The 19,086-nt window shown below is 37.4% G+C and overlaps 1 protein-coding gene across 7 annotated transcripts in view; it reads left to right on the top strand.

The window, feature by feature from the left end:
* The window catches only part of PLEKHA1 (pleckstrin homology domain containing A1), a 90,868-nt gene that overhangs the window by 57,910 nt on the left and 13,872 nt on the right, over nucleotides 1–19,086 (top strand). For all 7 annotated transcript variants that reach the window (XM_043985019.1, XM_043985023.1, XM_043985021.1 and 4 more), the window contains 4 exons: nucleotides 2,597–2,694; nucleotides 10,707–10,838; nucleotides 12,489–12,632; nucleotides 17,246–17,314. In XM_043985019.1, the coding sequence (XP_043840954.1) occupies nucleotides 2,597–2,694; nucleotides 10,707–10,838; nucleotides 12,489–12,632; nucleotides 17,246–17,314 (443 nt within the window). The remainder of the gene's footprint in view (nucleotides 1–2,596; nucleotides 2,695–10,706; nucleotides 10,839–12,488; nucleotides 12,633–17,245; nucleotides 17,315–19,086) is intronic.

Raw genomic sequence — 19,086 nt, 5'->3', positions numbered from 1 at the left:
CACCCCCTCAGGAGTCCTGGCCTTGAGCATTGCCCTTAGAGTGTGAGGTCCCTCAGAGTAGGTACTGTCTTCTTTTCCTGTTGGTTTATCTAATATTTAGCACGTGTTTGGAACATAGTAGATAATAAATGCTCCCCATTTACTCATTCAATTGTTGACTTTCTAAGATTCTTTAATATTCATTACATTTTACACAATTTAGTCTCTGTATTTTGTTTGTTTGTTTGGTTTTTGGTGAAGCAGTTGGGGTTAAGTGACTTGCCCAGGGTTACACAGTTAGTAAGTGTCCAGTGTCTGAGGTCGGATTTGAACTCAGGTCCTCCTGAATCCAGGGCCAGTGTTTTACCCACTGCACCACCTAACTGCCCCTAATTTACTCTCTGTAGTTGGAATCCTTGGGTACTTGATTCAGTTCAGTTCAACAGATTAAGACATTTAAGGGCCTATTATGCGCAAGACACATCCAAGACATTGAGTTACAAAGGTTAAAAAAAAAATCAGAAGCCGTTTTTGTCAACATAGAACTTACATTTTTTCCATCAAGCTGTTTTGTTTTGTTTTGTTTTTTTCCCTGAAACTAGTCCTAAAGCAAACTAATATTGGCTGATGCTCAAGTCTTGCACATAGTACGTATTCAGTATTTGCATGAATAATGACAAGGCTTTGTTTTCTGGGCTGAGGAAAGATCTTAAGGATTGCTTGATTCAGTGCTTAGAAAAACATTTTTTTTCAAGCATATTAAGTACTGTCCTAGTTAAATTATTAATATATGTTTGTATTTTATCATAAATTTTAACAGCCTCACCGTTGCCTTCCAGGAAACCTTAAACTCTGATCTTTAGGAGACCAGTTCTTCTTTAATACTTTTCTTAAGTTGTGTCTTTAGCCAAATTCCTTCCACAGCTTCATTTTTAAGACCTTTAGTTCAATTCCAGGAAGTGCTAAGTGAGAGGAGGTCAACAGAGCTGGAGTAGAGCATGGGAAGGCAAGGGTTGAGACGGAGAGGGATGGATGTGGGATGGAGAGGAAAGTTGAGATGCTTAGGCATCTGGGCTTTCAGTTTCACTGGCATTAGGAGAGTAAGGGGTGGTGGGAGTTTGCTGTCCCTGTAGAGCATCAGAAGATCCAAGCAGCAGCTGCTGATAGCAGGGAGCGCTACACAGGGTGTTTCCTTAGCTATACCTCAAGGTTAGGGTGTGATGTCTTGCTAGTGATTTCCAAGCTTCACCTGTGTAGGACCTGCCATCAGGATCTCTCAGGCTGAGCAGGTCCTGCCTGCAGGGACACTAACAGTGATATCACTGTCTGTTCACATGCCTTGGCTTACTTAAAAAAATGTTTTCCAGGAAAATGTATGTGCTGTAGAAAAGTTTTCTTTCAGTGGTGGACATTGATCATTTTCATATAACTATGTAGCAGTACCTTGCTTTATGCAGCAGTTACGTTTCTGAAAAGGTTTGTATAATAAATAAAATCATGATGATTTACATTATATCTTGTGAGATAGTTTACAATTTCCAATTCTTACCCCAGCTTTCTTTCATATAGTAAATGATTTATGACCAAGCACTTAAACAGAGATTACTGTGGAAAGTAACACTGCTGATTTTTTTAATTGAAAAAAGTCTTCTATAATGAAAAGAATCTCTCCCTATAAGTTTGGATTTTTGTATGTTGGCTTGTCTTAAAACAGGGCCCTATTATAAGTGGCATTAATTGAACACATATAAGACTTTGCAGAGGGAGGATTCTGAGCACTAGAATTGGGGTCAGAGTATGGAGTTTGACTTCAAGAAATCGCTTCCTCTCCCTGGGTCTCAGTTTCCTCAACTGTAAAATAAAGGGGGTGGATGAGATGATGTGTAGCGTCCCTTCCAGCTGTAAGTCTATACCTAGCTGCTCTGCTACTTCACATCAAAACATATGAGTAAAAGGACATACGCATTTTGAGAGTTTGCTTGAAACTTCCAGGTTCATACATTTAGAGCTGGAAGGGACCACAGGCACCACTTAAACCAACCCCTTCATTTCATAGTGGAGGGAACAAGGCCAACAATGACTCATGACTTTTTCAAGATCCTACAGGAAGTATCAGAGGTGGATTAAGATATTGTCTTAGGGCAGCGAGGTGGTACAGTGTTAAAAAATTGGGGGCAAGTAGGTGACTCGGTAGATAAAACACCAGCCCTGGATTCAGGAGGACCTACCTGAGTTCAAATCCAGATGCAGATCTTTGACACATACTAGCCGTGTGACCCTGGGCAAGTCACTTAACCCTCACTGCCCTGCAAAATAAATAAATAAATAAACAAACAAACAAATAAATAATTTTTTTTTTAAAGTGAGGCAATTGGGGTTAAGTGACTTGCCCAGGGTCACACAGCTAGTAAGTGTTAAGTGTCTGAGGCAGGATTTAAACTCAGGTACTCCTGACTCCAGCGCTGGTGCTCTATCCACTGTGCCACCTAGCTGCCCCATAATAAATAAATTTTAAGAAAGATATTGTCTTAAAACATTTCTTTAGTTGTTATATTAACATAGACTTTAAAATGTCTTATTTGGTTGTAATTTAATTTAGCTCTTTTTGTCTTAATAGTTATGAATGCAGGGATGAGGAAATACTTCCTACAAGCCAATGATCAACAAGACCTGGTAGAATGGGTAAATGTTTTGAACAAAGCTATAAAAATAACAGTAAGTATTCTTATTCTTTCTTAAATGTCTTGATGTCCAGAATTCTTCTGGACATCTTTTAAAATTCTAGTTCTGTGGTGCAGTTATTTACTAATCTTTATTGAAGTGATATTTTACTCCTTTGAAAAAGTTGACTTTAAAAAGTACATTTTATAAATCCCTTGTATTCTCTGGTTACCATCTGAAAAGTCAATAATTTCATATTTATATAAAAACCATTTATCCCAACAATGAGTTAATATAACTCGAGCTTTTCTCAGAGGTTAAATTGCATTTTTTGTCTTGCACTAGAACAGCTTGTTACCACATGACAGCAAACACCCACACACGGCATCTGATCTTGACATGAAGCACAAGTTATTTTTAGGTTTTTTTTTTTTTCTGTGTGTAGTTTCAGGGAAGCAATTTCATGGACTGATTCAGAAGTACATATTCTTCTAAGAGTCTAACTGACCACACAGGGCAGATACTCTTTTAGCAACTATTTGCTTTTTTTAAATCTAGGAAAATAATTTCTAGTAACTGTTTCTGTATAACTTCATTTATGCAATTTGTCATGTTAAAGCACTACTCAATCATATTTTAGATGATCAAAATTAATAAATGATTTTAGATACTTTTTTGAGTACTTTGGGGTTCTTGAAAAAAGTCTTTGCATCTGAACACCCATAATGTCTGATATTCTCTAAGTCACAGTTTATAGTGGGAGTAAAATTTTAAAATATGATTAACTAGATATTGCTATAAGTTTGCAGCTTTATCTTTTTCATATTCAAAACTTTTTTTTAGCTCTTAAGAGGTATTAGTAGTAATTGATATTGATGTTTCTATTGTTTTCATTTAGAAAAGATGAATACAAAGCTTGGGAAGGCTTGGTAGTGCAGTGGCTAGAGCTCTCAGCCTGGAGTCAGAAAGATTCATATTCCTGAGTTCAAATCTGGCCTCAGACATTTACTAGCTGTGTGATCCTGGGGAAGTCACTTAACACTGTTTGCCTCAATTTCCTCATTTGTAAAATGAGCTGGAAAAGGAAGTAGCAAACCACTCTAGTATCTTTGCCAAGAAAACCCCAAATGGGGTTGTGAAGACTAGACTAGAAAATGAATAACTATATAAAGCTTAGGACACTTGCTTGTCAAAAAAGTGGTTCCAGTTGGATTAAAGTGGATATATCAAGAATATTTTTAGGTAAAATTATTTGACAGTATTTAATATAAAGTAACTTTGTAATACAAAGTTAACCCAGAACAATTGGACTAGTTTGATTAGTGTAGTGAAAATATATATTGAGGAGTTGCCTATGTTTTTAATCAGCTGTATTTTGTGTTAGCTTTGTTTCTTTAAAAAAAATACATTATCAACCTTATGACTCTTTATTTCACCTTTTACATACACACATATATGTATATAGAGAGAATGAATATAATTTGGAGCTGTAAATGTATTAGATTATGAAATCTACAAATTAAGACTTTGCTTATAAGAATATCATTCTTTTAAAATGAGAAGTTAAATATGCACAACTTAACAGAGTTTGGGATTTACTTTTCTATGGGAAAATTCCAAATAATTTTAGCAGTGTAGCATTTTATTTTTTAGTGATCTGCGGAGTATTATATAGTATAAATGTTGAATTTTTTTTGAAAACTTAAAATTACATATGTTTTGGAAGTGTGTGTGTTTAAGGAAAGGGATAGAGAGTGGTTGATTGTTTAACCATATTTTAATTACAGTGTCTTGCCATTCTGATGGTCTGTCCACCTACGTAGTCGCCTGGTATCTTTTCTTAGATACTTTATGTAGGCCTGTGTGAATGCCGGTGGGTGGTTACCTCCTTTTCTTTTTTTAAAAATTTCATTCCTCTTTATAAAATATATGAGAAAATAAATGACCTAAACATGAAGGCATATAAACCACAAGAATTTGAAAGATCAAATTTTTAAGTAAATTGACTGTTAGCTAACTTTTCTTATATCATTGATAATCTTTTAGGTGGACCATTACAAAATGCAAATCATGCCAATGGAAAAAAAAAACTTTACTGTAGATTTTAATCTACATTTTAAGAGTCTGACAATAAAGCTTTTAAAAATGTTGCCACTGTCATAATTTTCCACCCTGGCAAAAAACAACAACAACAAAACAAAAAACCAGAACCTCCATTAACTGCTGGGTATTTTAATTTTGTCATAGAGAAATGGGAACAGAACTGAGAAGCAGGATGGTGGGGGTGGATAGTGTTGGAGTTGAAGTAAGGAAGTTGTGGGTTCAGATCTTGCCTCTGACACTAAAATGTGTGATTCTCCACAAAGCAACTTCTCTGAACTTAGTTCTATCATCTGTAAATTGCAGATGACACCTGTGATTCAAATGTGATACCACATGACACACTGAGCAAACTTGAAAGTGCTATGTGAACATCAGTTATTATTGTAGGTAGACTGCCTGCAGGGCCCTTGCCTCCTTGTCATTATTTTAAGTCTTATTCTTTCCACCGAGGGTATCAAACCTGCTACCCTCCTAAAGGCGTGACCCACCTGAGGAATAAACATTGGAGTGCTTTGATTTTGCTCCTTGGTATTTAGGCCGTATGATATGTATCAAACTATTTCCAAAAAAATCTTTCTAATAATGTCCAAAAGTCATGAGGTCTGCAAAACTTTCTTTCATGGTAATAGATCCCTTGTAGCTCTGAATCTGTGATCCTAAAATCTTTCTCTGCTCCACAAATGCTTTTTATTGTTGTTCATTTATTTCAATTGTGTTTCACTCTTTGCGACCCCATGTAGGGTTTTCTTGGCAAAGATACTGGAGTGGTTTGCCATTTCCTCCTATATTCCTTTATTTTACAGGTGAGAAGCTGAGGCAAACAGGGTTAAGTGACTTGTTAAGGGTCACACAGCTAGTAAGTATCTGAGGCCCAATTTGAACTCGGGTCTTCCTGACTCCAGGCCCAGCACTCTTATCTATTGTGCCACCTAACTGCTTCAGCAATGCTAACTGGTTCCAAGAAAGCATGAAACTAGGAGAAAGAACTTTAGTAGGAGTGGATGAGATGGGTTAATTCATAGGGACAGTGTTACAAATATAACTATTTTGACTAGAATTTTCCAACTTTATGATATATATATTATATATAAACATATTATGTAGTATATATATGTTTATAAATATGTACATATACACACCTACTTATTGTATTATATTATTATTGTATAATATAGCTTATTACATAGTAATGACTTTAACCAGAAACAGCATTGAATAGGGTATCTTTGTGATACATGGGGTGCCTATGTAGTATGATTCCTTTTTTCCAATATTTTTAAATTCTGTTTACTATGTCTTAGGGTAAAGGAACGCAAACATTTATTTGTAGAAAATATTCATTTTTCCACACAATCAAGATTTCCATAGCAATTTTTTAAAGGGGTTGGAATGAAATAGAATCAAGGTACATTTCTGCTAACTAAGTAGTTCTCAATAAGGTTATTTTCTTATTCTCATTAAGCAGATGTTAATTTCTTTTATGTCTATTTTAATGGGTGATTTAAAATTTTAATTGGGGGTATTTTCTGATACAGACTCAAGCATATCCAAAGGTTATTTTATTGATGTATTCAATGGTTAGGAAATACAAAATGATCAAAACTAATTTATAAAATTGGTATCAGATTGTTGCCATGGAAATTGTGCTTTATTTAGCATTAAGATTTTTATAATTAGGACCTATGGGAAGCATTGGGTTTTAAGTCCATTATTTCTTTATTGTATCTTTTTTTTTTTAAACATAGCTTGACTATGGATAAAGGGAAAATAGGAAGCAGCATGAAGTTCATAAGATATCAAAATATTTAAATATATTAACTGTTTCCTGTAGAAGGGAAGCTTCTTTTCAATCAGGTACTCAAATCTAGAGTACATGTCTACTTTCAACATAGATCATCCATCTTGTCTCTTAAGAAATAATTTTATCTATTAGAGTTGAATAGATCTTTCTGGGGGTAGATTTCTGTTAATTCCATTTTCTGTTCTGAGGAGATAAGTTCCTCACTCTTCATTCTAAACAATCAAAGGCAATGATGTCCATTAAAAATTGTTCTGATATATCAATGAAAATAAAGTGAAGTAGTATCTAGCAGCAGGATACTGATTTTCAAAAGCACTCTAAAAGGTTTAACGTCTTACTGGTTCCTTTTTTTTTTTAAACAATTAAAATTATTGTACAGTGACAACTGGATGGACAAAAATGTTGCTAATTTTTTTTCCTTAGGAGTTAAGCAGTGGATTTATTTATTCAGGTTGCACTGTTTCTTTTACCCAGCTATAAAGTTATATGAAGCTTTCTTTGAAACTATCTTAACACTAGTCATTAAAAATGCTGAAAAAATAGAAATGGCATAGTCGATTTTATCTAAATAAAGTTGGCCTTTAAAAGGTGTTTCTACAAACAGATCTGTTTAGTTCTGCAAATCCTTCTTTAAACCCACTAATACTTGTTTAAAAGTCCATACAAACATTCTGGGTACCAGTTTGAATCCCTACTCAAACCATTGTGTCCCATGCTTTTCATTGTGCTTCAGCCACTTCTGCCTCTTGAAATTCTATCAGTCCATCAGTACCCAGATCAAGTGATCTTTCTTCTTCAATCCTATCCTGTCAGTAGGAAAAGCAACAGTGCCATAGTGTCCCAAAGGTCTGTGTGGTTTTAAACTTAAATAACTTAAGCAGTATAGATATAATAAAGTTACAGAAAAACATTTTGAAAGTTTAATTATTTAAAATGTTAAAATATTGATGTTTCTTACTGTAATCCAACATAACTACCATTTTGTATTATATATCACTCTGCTTGATTTTAAAACTTTGTAAAATCTTTAATCAGTAACTGAAAGGATTGCACGTGTAATCCTAACCTTAAGATTGTCCAAAGAACAAGGTTTTGATATGACCCCATAAGAAAAAGTCTAATAGAGGTAGATCAGGTGACAGAGGTGGCCAGTTTGAGATAGTGTCCTCTAGAAACTTTCACATATATATAATATATAATATATAATGATAGAATGCTCTGTCTTTTTAAAATGAAAATTTAAAAATATATTATTCAAAATGTGCAAATTAAAATGTTTTTTTGAGGTACATACTCCTGAAGTTATTAAAGCTTAAAATTTCAGAAAGCCTTTTGGGATACCCTATATCTATGTATTATATATGTAACATATATAAACTGAAGTTATTTTTCTTTTAAAAACATAAAAATGTTATCTAATCTATCATGTTTCATATATTTTCTTTTTTTGTTGTTTTTGGTTTTTTTGGGTGAGACAATTGGGATTAAGTGACTTGCCCAAGGTCACACAGCTAGTAAGTGTCAAGTGTTTGAGGTCGAATTTAAACTCAGGTCCTCCTGACTCCAGAACCAATGCTCTATCCACTGCGCCACCTAGCTGCCCCTCATATATTTTCTAATCACAAAGAAGAGAGAAAAATATCTGGTACCTCTTCCAGTGGCAACTGTTAGGAATAAACTCTAATGACTGTAAACTTTTCATAGTGTAACACATACAGAAATTATGGAGGTAGATTCTACAAAGCCTTTTTAGCTCAATATGAGGAAGAGGGAAAAAATTCAAGGTCACAATCAAAGCCAGAAATGATATATCAGATCACATTGTTTTCTAATATTTGTGTCAGTGTCTTACAGAGTAGATTTTTAATTCCGTGAGGGCTAGGGTTGCATCTTGCTCAACTTGGAATCTCCCTAAGCACCAAGAACAGTAGGTCACTTACAGGCATGTCATCTATGTGTTGATAAAACTTTTGAGCAGCACTGGGGTGAAGATAGCCCCTGGGGGCGTTCTACTAGACACCTACCTTCAGCTTGACACTGATTCATTTCAGGAGACCTAGATTGAAGTACTGCCCCTGCTGCAAACTCAGCTGTGTGACTCTGGCTTCGGTTTCTTCATTTGTACTTGAACTTGGATGAACTCTGAAAGTCCCTTCCAACTTGCACATATTGTTCATTTGTGGCATATATGGTCATTGGTACAAAATACTAAACACAGAATAAGCATGTTTAGCACCTTTGAAAATTTGTTGGGATTTTAATTGTCAAATTCTGCCTTTACTATTGTACTCTGGTCCAATTTCTTTTTTTTGTTTGTTTTTTTTTTTTTGTTTTTAGTGAGGCAATTGGGGTTAAGTGACTTGCCCAGGGTCACACAGCTAGTAAGTATTAAGTGTCTGAGGCCGGATTTGAACTCAGGTACTCCTGACTCCAGGGCCGGTGCTCTATCCACTGAGCCACCTAGCTGCCCCTCTGGTCCAATTTAAGAATGAATTTCGGGGCAGCTAGATGGCGCAGTGGTTAAAGCACCGGCCCTGGATTCAGGAGTACCTGAGTTCAAATCCGGCCTCAGACACTTGACACTTACTAGCTGTGTGACTCTGGGCAAGTCACTTAACCCCCATTGCCTAAAAAAAAAAAAAAAAAAGAATGAATTTCATCCTCGTTATAAATATTTCATTTATCTGCTTTGTCTCAATTCTTTTATTCTTTTTTTTGCGTGTGTGTGACTTGTCCAGGGTCACACAGCTAGTAAGTGTTAAGGGTCTGAGGCCAGATTTGAACTCAGGTCCTCCTGAATTCAGGGCCGGTGCTCTATCCACTGCGCCACCTAGCTGCCCCTTGTCTCAATTCTTAATAAGAATTTTCTTAGGGTACAGGTTTTTTTTTTTTTTTTAAAGTGAGGCAATTGGGGTTAAGTGACTTGGCCAGGGTCACACAGCTAGTAAGTGTTAAGTGTCTGAGGCCGGATTTGAACTCAGGTACTCCTGACTCCAGGGCTGGTGCTCTATCCACTGCGCCACCTAGCTGCACCTACCTTTTGTTTTAAAAAGATATGTAAATATATTATTTTACTATCATCCCATCCCCCAATCCCAAAGGCTTCTTGGGTAGATTTCTCTAAAATATTCTATAATGTTGAATATACCTTTTTGTGTATTTTTATTACATGAAAATGTTTAATAATAATAATTAAATGATTGTTAGCACTTACATAGCACTTTAAGGTTTGCAAAGCAATTTACAAATATTATCACTTTCTCACAACTCTGGGAGATATATGCTGTTATCGTCCCCATTTTTCAGATGAGAAAACTGAAGCAAACAGGTTAAATTACTTGCTCCATCTAGTGTCTGAGGGTGTATTTGAACTGAGGTCTTTACTCTAAGTCAAGAACTTTGTCCACTGCATCACCTAGGTGTCTTCCGGAATCTATGATTTTGTTAATGTGGCAAGATTACAAAGACTCTGCCTTTTCAAATAGTTGTGCTGAATTGCTCAGGATGGGGGAAAAAATAATCACTTCTTGACCAACCTTTTACTATTGAACATCTCAAAAGATGTTAATGAGGTTCATCCTCCAAGAATGGGCCGTCAGTGTGGAGTATAGATGCTGATTGAACCATATTATTTCTTTTGTTTTGGGTGCTGTTGGTTTTTTTTTTTCTTTCTATTTTGATGTTTTGCATCACTGCTCTGATTCTTTCTCTTGTAACAGGATTAATGCAGAAATAGGATTAATGTTATTATGTGTGTATATATGTGTGTGTGTGTATATATATATATCTATATGTATATGTATAGAGATATATAGATATAACCTATATCAGATTACCTGCTGTCTAGGGGAGGGGGGGAGGGAGGGGTGGGAGGGAGAAAAATCTGAAATTGTAAAGCATGTATAAACAAAAGTTGAGAACTATCTTTACATGTAATGGAAAAAATAAAATACCTCATACATTAAAAAAAAAAGAATGGGCAGTCAGTCAGTTGTTGGAATATGCAGTTTAGGATGTGTTCTATTGGCATACTTAGAGACCCCCAAATTACTTTCATTTAATGATGTGTTTCACTTGAATGAAGGACTTGGCTTAAATGTATTACTAATTAAAAATTCTAGCTAGAAAATATTTTCATAATGACTCAGTTTTTTTTTTTAAGGTACCAAAGCAATCAGATCCACAGTCTCATTCTGATAGCTTAAGTCGCCAAGTTGAAACTCCAGGTGGAAAAAAGCAAGTGTCTTACAGGACAGAAATTGTGGGTGGTGTACCTATTATAACACCAACTCAGGTAAATGGCCGGAAACTAATAACATTTTTTTCTTCTCTGTTACTTTTTAAGTTTCTGATTAATTGTATAATGCTAATATAAAATTAGCTAGTTCTTCCTCATGTTATTAAAAGATTTATGTACATTGCAGATTATATTGGAGAGTTTGTTTTTTGACCTATTTTTCTGAAGAGTGCTTTCAGTGGGTCTAAATGAAAAGAAAATCTATGACATGCAAGCCCTGAACTGTGTAATTGTCCCTAGGCAAGAAATGCCATCTCTTGTAAAGTGTGGCTGTAACAGGCCTCAGAAGGATATTGGTCATTGTGTGTTTTATAATGATCCTAATGTCTGGATGTTTGTTGTATATTTTATTGATATGCATTCTCAGTGATCTTTTTGTTACGTAGGTGTTTGTTGTACTATTTCATAACAATATTGAATATTTTCTTGAAATTGCATCCAGTAACTTGAAGTCCTTGTATTGCTTCATGGCATATAGCATGCTTTAGAGCTTAAGCAGAATTATTAGCAGTAGAGGAACCATAAATTTAGAAAGGGTTGTTTGGCTTAGCCATTCTCAATATTTTGATATTCTTTCATGATATATCACAAAAAAGAGAGGAAAAAGGTTATTTATTCTTCAGAGGCCTAGAACTTTGGAAACCCAGTGGCTCAAGATTTTTACATACTAGATTTTTCAGCTCTTTTGGCAGGGAAGAGAGAATTGGTGAAAGAGAATTCTTAGTCTACCTGTCTTCTTCAGGGTCTGGACCAGACTAGTCCAAGATTATGTGAACTCTTTTATAGAAATCATGAGCTATTATGCTCCTAGAGTTTTAAAGGTGCATTTAGACTAAGATTCTAACAACTTTGTGTTGTGCCATGCTTTAAAGTGAGGGTCTATACTTGTTTCAGGAAATTTGAGCGCTTCATCTTCTTGAACATTTCATTTTGAATAGAATTAAGGATTTTGATGTACATCAGTTATAGTTCTTTGGAATCTGTTGCAGGAGCTTTTAAGAAGTTCATATTGGGTTCCTCTTTGCCATTTGAAATGATAACTGGCTCTGATTGAATGCATAAAGTGAATAGGTTTTATTTGCTTTTATTTTTGGTTTTTTGTTTCTTTTTCACTACGAAGGTGAGAAAGGAGATGGATAAAGAGATGAGAAAATTTTAAATAATTCAAGTGAAGTTTATTTAGATGATGATGAATTTTCTGGATCAAGAAATATATGGGAGGGGCAGCTAGATGGCGCAGTGGTAAAGCACCAGCCTTGGATTCAGGAGTACCTGAGTTCAAATCTGGCCTCGGACACTTGACACTTACTAGCTGTGTGACCCTGGGCAAGTCACTTAACCCCCATTGCCCCGCAAAAAACAAAAAACAAAACAAAAAAAAAAGAAATATATGGGAGCCTCCGAGAATGGCTTAAGGCCCCATGTTAAGTTTTAGGGTTCTTTAGGGAATGGTATCTCTTGGGATGTGTAATGAATTCACTGGGGAAATTTTAACCTAAAATCTGATATACATTTAAATGAAATCGTGATGGGATTTAAGGAATGTTCTGTTGCATTAAAAATATTTAAAAATACTTTTGCACCATCAGTAAGCATAGCGCCCCCCCACCAAAAAAAAAATCCTCCCTCATCTTTGTTTCATTTTAGAAAGAAGAAGTAAATGAATCTGGTGATGGTATTGACAGGAATAATCTGAAACGGTCACAAAGCCATCTTCCTTACTTTACTCCTAAGCCACCTCCAGATAATGCAGTGATCAAAGCTGGTTATTGTGTTAAACAAGGGGCAGTGGTAAGTAATTACAATTAAGTAACCTACTCCAAGTAAAGAGGTGGTACAAAATAATTATCATTTACTCCGAAAGATCTTATCACTTAGCTTATTACGTTGTCATTTGAGGTTTTTTTTTTAAGTTCAACAGACTTTTGTCACATGTGCCTTTCTGCTTTTAAGATACAGGGACTCAAATAGAAGTGCCGAGAGGAAGTAGGAACACTCTGTAGGTGTTGTGGCCTTTTTGGTTGTTGGGAGGGTATGAGGGAGGAGAGTATTTTCTTTGGGTCAGTGCTGTGGCCTTGGGGCTGGGTGAAAGGAAGCTGAGCGGCCACAGGTTTTCTGCTTGTATTTCAGGCACCAGAGAGAGAGAGCATACGCACAGTTTTCTCTTAAAAACCTGCCCAGTTCTGAGTGGAACTTTGAAGTGTTGTCCAGGCTCTCATGTACTTTTTGTTCTAATAATAGGTAGTATTAACGGCAAAGTTCAAGCAATACATCACACTTTCTTTTGGCTCAAAAAGATCCTTTCGGTGTTTATGGTCTTTCAAGAAATAATTGTTGAGATTGTTTTCGCCAATAGTCAATAAATATGAAAGGGTACGGGTGAAATAAGTTGAGAATTATTTTATTTTAAAAAATTTCCTTGTTATTTCAATTTTAAAGTTTATCTTACATGGTAAGAAGTACCTGGATCCAGCTATAGGCAGCCAAGTGATATGCTGAATATACTGTTTGACTTGCTGTTAGGAAGACCTGAGTTCAGAATCCTGCCTCTGGCACTTCTAGCTGTGAATCCCTGGGCAAGTCTCATAGCCTGTTTCAATTTTCTCATTTATAAAATGGGGTTAGTAATAGCACCTGCCTTATAGGATTGTGGTAAGGATTAAACCAGATAATATAAAGTGATTTGTAAATGCCAGCTTTTATTAGTCAGTTGTCACTAACCAGTTATCAAGAATTTTCTGTGTGTCAGGCACTATGCTGTGTTAGGGAAACAAAGAAAGGCAAGAGATAGCCTCTGCTCTCAAGCAGATCACAATTGAATGGAGGAGACAGATCAAACGAGACAACAGAGGGAAGGCACTGGCAAAAAGGATTGTTAAAAGCTTCTTGTAGAAGTTGAGATTTTAGCTGGGGCTTGAAGGAAGCTAGGGAAGCCAGGGGGGAGAGACTGGGAGGAAGGAGATTCTAGTCATGGGGGATTAGCCAGTGAAAATGGCCCGAGTCTGGAGATGAAGCCAGTGTGAGGAATGGCAAGGAGACCAGGGCTACTGGATTGGAGAGTGCGTGGGAGGAGCTAAGGTGTAAGAAGATGGAAAGACGGGCTGGGAGAGGTAGGTTTTGAAGGGCTTTGAAGGCCAAAGGATTTTAGATGTAGTGGCAATAGGGAGCCACTGAAATTTATTGAGCAGAGAGGATGACGTAGTTAGATCTGACCTTGGAAAGATACTTTGACAGCTGAGTGGAGAACGGATTGGAATGGAGAAAGACTTGAGGCAGGGAGACCGACCAGAAGGCTGTTGTATCAGTCCAGCTGTGAGGTGATGTGGGCCTGTACCAGAATGGTGGCAGTGTCAGAGGGGAGGAGGTATATTTCGTGGTAAAATCACTGTAACATGGTAACAGGTTAGATATGAGAGGTCAGAGAGGAGGAGGCAAGGTGACCCCTAGGTTGTAAGCTTGGATGACTGGGAAGATTTGTGGTGCCCTCAGCAGTAATAGGGAATTTAGGAAGAGGGGAAGAATGAGGGGGTAAGACCAGAGTTCAGTTTTGGACATGTGACATCCAGTTCAAAGTCAATAGCACCAAGACAGTTGGAAACAGGAGCCTGGAGGTCAGCAGAGTTTGTGGACAGAGCCCTGGGGGATACCCTTGGTTAGCAGAGATGACTTGGATGAAGATCTACCCATGGAGACTGAGATGGAGCAGTGTAATAGGTAAGAGGAGAACCAGTTTAGTACAGTGTCACAAAAGGCTAGAGGGAAGAGAGTGTCAAGGAGAAGAGGATTATTTACTGTGTCAGAGGCTGCAGGGAGGTCAAGAAGGATGTGAATTGAGAAAAAGCCATTAGATTTGGCGGTTTAGCGATCCCTAGTAACTGGGAAAAGCCATTTTGGTGGAATGATGAGGATAGAAGGGTTAAGACAAGAGTGAGAGGAAAGGAAGCAGAGATACTAATTGAAGCTAGCCTTCTCAAAGTGGAAAGACAGGATAATAGTTGAAATGGAGGGAGCAAGTGAGGACTTGCATGTATGTAAGCATGGAGAAATAGCTGGTAGACAAGAAGTTGAAGATAAGTGAGTAAGGATGATAGAGGGAGCAAACTCTTGGAAAAGATAAGATGGAATGGGGTCACTTGTACCCGCAGAGGGATTAGCCTTGGCAAGGCAAAGGGCCACCTCTTCCTATGAGTCAGGGGTAAAGGAGGACATAATAGCAGAAGTGATTTGCTTTGAGGAAGGGAGAAGAGGGAACTCTTGGTGAATGGCCTCATTTTCTTTTCAGTGAAATGTGAGGCAAGGTTGTCAACTGAGAGAGAAAAGGGAGGGAGAGACAGGAGCTTTGAAGAGGGATGAAAAAGTATGGGATGATTGCACATGTATTACCTATATCAGATTGTTTGCCATCTGGGTGGGGGAGGAGGGAGGGAGAGAAAATTTGGAACTCAAAAATCTTATTTAAAAAATGAGGGGACAGGTAGGTGGCACAGTGGAAAAAGCACTGGCCTTGGATTCAGGAGGACCTGAGTTCAAATCCAGCCTCGGACACTTGACACTTGCTAGCTGTGTGACCCTGGGCAAGTCAATTGACCCTCATTGCCCTACCCCCTCCCAAAAAAACAACCCCCCACCCCCCAAATGAATGCTGAAAATTATCTTTACATGTAAATGGAAAAATAAAATACTATTTACAAAAAAAAAAAAGAATCTCAGCTTCCTCATATGAAATGAGTATTATAACTTTTAAATTATCTGATTCTAGAAATTTATTGTATTATATTGAAGCCTCTCTTATGTTCTGCTGCGTACAGGGAAATATTTTTTCTTTTTTTGTTTTGTATTGAAATTTAAAATGAATAAAGTTAAAAAATGTTTTTAAAAGAAAAGGTATGGGAAAGCCACTCTGTGGGATAATAAATCAAATGGCAGCTGTAAAGGGATTACCTTGCTTCATAGAAGGCCCAGTTAAGACTATGTATCTTAAATTTGTGATGGATCCAGTCAGCATGGTTCATGATGTTCTCCAGCAGCATGGGAGTTAGGAATGAAGACCACAGATGGTGGGGGTAATCCAGGACTGAGGCTTGGCAGGGCAAAATAGACAATCGGATTCAGAGGCAAAGTGTTCAAAGGAAGAGGGCGGGGAAGAGTTGGACTGGTTCAGTAAGAGGGGAAGTCAGGAGAGTACAGCTGGTGCAGGGATGATGACCTGGGAAAGAACTGAGGGATCCAGGGAGTGGAGCACATGGTGAAGAGAAGGCCCAGGGCTTGGGGTTGTGTGGCAGAGGGAGAGATGGAATGGCTACAGAAGGATGAAATCAAGGAATGCCAGAGTTCATAAATATGGACGTGGTGTGTTTATGGGTGATGGTCAGAGGCATGGCCATCTCTGTAGCTGAAGGGAGCATAGAAGTAGGTCATGTGAAAGGAGTCCCAAGTCGAGGGTCTATAAGAGGTGATGGTAGAGGGAGATCCTGACGGGGCAGTGGTGAGCAAGGAGGATTCCAGCAGGAGAAATGAGTCAGAGTGCAGGCAGGGCTTCAGTGGGAGGCCAGGCAAGCTGCATACCATCCGAAGGGAGAGCCAGAAGATGGAAAAGTGGGAAAGGAGAAGAGTAAAGAATATCAGAGGGCACGTTAGAAATGGGTGGTAGCCCCAGGGCGAGCATTGGGGCAGTTGGTTGAAACAGAGAGGAATAAAGGAGTGTACAGTGGAGGATGGAAAACAGGGTGTGAGTGATAGAATATGGGACGCTCAGGACGAAATGGGGAAGTCAGGATGAGGTGAGAGTTTGTTAGTCAGGTCTGTTATCAGCATCTCTGTGGGTTGTAGGCGCTGAGGTAAAGGGACCAGTCTGAGAAGCTGATGACAGCCAGCACTTCTTTCCTTTCTCTGTAGCCAGGCCAGGCCATTAATTACTATACCCAGAAAATCCATCATACATAGTACACTGTGCTAAGACATAGGGAGGTTTTCAAAGAAAAATAAGAAATGGATCCATGCCTTTGTGCAACTTAAAGGGATGGTTTTATATTTTAGATGGAAAAACTGAAGACCTGAGGTTTAATTTCCTGTTCTTGTTCCAGTAGTATATGATGGGAAAGGAGGAAGTGGAGGGGAATCTGCTTATTTCAGTTTGGAAAGCCCATCACATTTCCAGCTCAGTTAATTCTCTAAACCATTTGTATCACAAGAACTGAAAGCTAGCATCTGTTACTTTTCTGAATTTTATTAAAACCTCAGGTTGAAGTAACATAAAAGATGTCATTTGTATCTAAGTGGGAACAGAGAAAGTTTTCAGCCTTTGGTATTTCTGACTTTTGTGTTCATGTCAGAATAATTAAATGACCATCAGCATTTGACATTCTTAGAAACAGATGTCTTACTGTTTGTTTTCTCTCTGGTAGATGAAGAACTGGAAGCGAAGATACTTTCAATTGGATGAAAATACAATAGGCTACTTCAAATCTGAACTGGTATGTTTCCCCATCACAAATTTTTTTTTTTTTAGTGAGGCAATTGGGGTTAAGTGACTTGCCCAGGGTCACACATCTAGTAAGTGTTAAGTGTCTGAGGCCGGATTTGAACTCAGGTACTCCTGACTCCAGGGCCGGTGCTCTATCCACTGCGCCATCTAGCTGCCCCTCCCCATCACAAATTTTAATGTAAAAAGTAAATTTTTTTTTAAGTGGATATTTAGAACAGGTGTTCCTGACCTGGGGTCCATGGCCCCTTGGATAGATCTGTGGATCGATTTCACAAGTTGTGCAATTTTTTTTTTAATTGCAATAACTTTTCTGCATTTAAAAACATTATTCTAAGAAGATGTCCATAGGCATCAACATACTGTGGTGGGATCTGTAACACAAAAACAGTTTTTTTTAAAAAGCTGATTTAGGAGGAGAGAGGCGGTTTGCACTGGTGAAAGAGAAGCAATTTGTAAGCCAGGAAGAGTTGGGTTCAAATTCTGCTTTTGACACATACTAGCTATGTGAGCTTAAACAAGTTCTAACTTCTCAGTGCTCTAGAGTAGAGGTGTCAGATTTGCCTGGAACCCCCCAAACTCCTCCACTAGATTAAAATGTAATTGGGAAATGTTTAGCAAAATGCATAAAAATACAATACAACATAGATAATGTTAATATGTGGTGATCAGTATGGGCTTAAAGCTATCCTTTTTTATTTGAGTTTGATATCACTGCCCTAGATAACTTGCAAAGAAGATGCCATGTTGCCTTGGAAGAGGGAATTTGCTCTCCCAGGATTTCCCTGTACTAATGAATTTACGTTGTCAGTCCTTACCCCCATCCCTGTATTGGAATGGTTGTGCTTCTGATTGCTTGTGCTTCCTTGACCTTCCAAATAACAGATTCAAGTCTGTGAGACACGCCACTTTTGAATGTTGTTATTTGTATGTATTTTGCTAATTTGCTAATTTGCTTATTTACATTATGTATCCGGAAAAAGGATCATAAAAGCAAAAAGGACAGGACAGTGTGGTGTAACGGAGAGAGCCAGGAGGAGCTGACATTAGGTCCTTCCTCTTATACTTTGTATCTATGTGACCATGAGCGAGACACAACTTCCCCGTCCCTGCTGTGCATCTCTCTAAGATCACAAGCTACACATGAGTTTGCACGTTTCTGTTGAGGAGGAGCATTTTACAATGTGAGTTCCCCATACCAATAAAGTCATAGGTCCGAACCAAACCAAAACTGAAGAGCCACACTTGAAAGATAAACTTGTATAAAATATGTCCATAGAAGGGAAAAGAAATAGTTGTCACTTGAAGCCAACATCAGGCACAAGGGTTCTGTTGCCTTATCTTTACCCTCTTCCTTTATTTCCCCAGTTCATAAATCTATTTGGGGAAAAAATAGATGAGATTTATTTTAGAATGCCTGAGTTTTCCCTTAAGTTCTTTGCTGTTTCTCACGAGATGTTTGTATTATATTTGATTTCAGACACGTAAACCAAAACTAAAACTATCTTTTGACATACTTGAATAATCTTATTTTAAAATACATAGTGTGAGATTTATTGACTCATTTAATAGCTAGTTTATGCTGTGTGTGTTCAGGAAATAATTTAATGGCTCAGTTTAAACATAAGTGGATTTATACCTTGTTAAAGGAACTAATTGTTAGGAGTAGTATATCATGTCTGGGTTTGCCAAAAAAAAAAAAAAGAATTAAAATTTAACTCAATGAACAGGTGGAGTGGTCAGTTTTGCTTGACAAAGTAATAC

This window comes from Dromiciops gliroides, chromosome 2 (genome assembly GCF_019393635.1).
Source record: "Dromiciops gliroides isolate mDroGli1 chromosome 2, mDroGli1.pri, whole genome shotgun sequence".
Taxonomy (NCBI): domain Eukaryota; kingdom Metazoa; phylum Chordata; class Mammalia; order Microbiotheria; family Microbiotheriidae; genus Dromiciops; species Dromiciops gliroides.
Note: the sequence above shows the minus strand (reverse complement) of the source record. Positions and strands in the feature narration are given on the sequence as shown.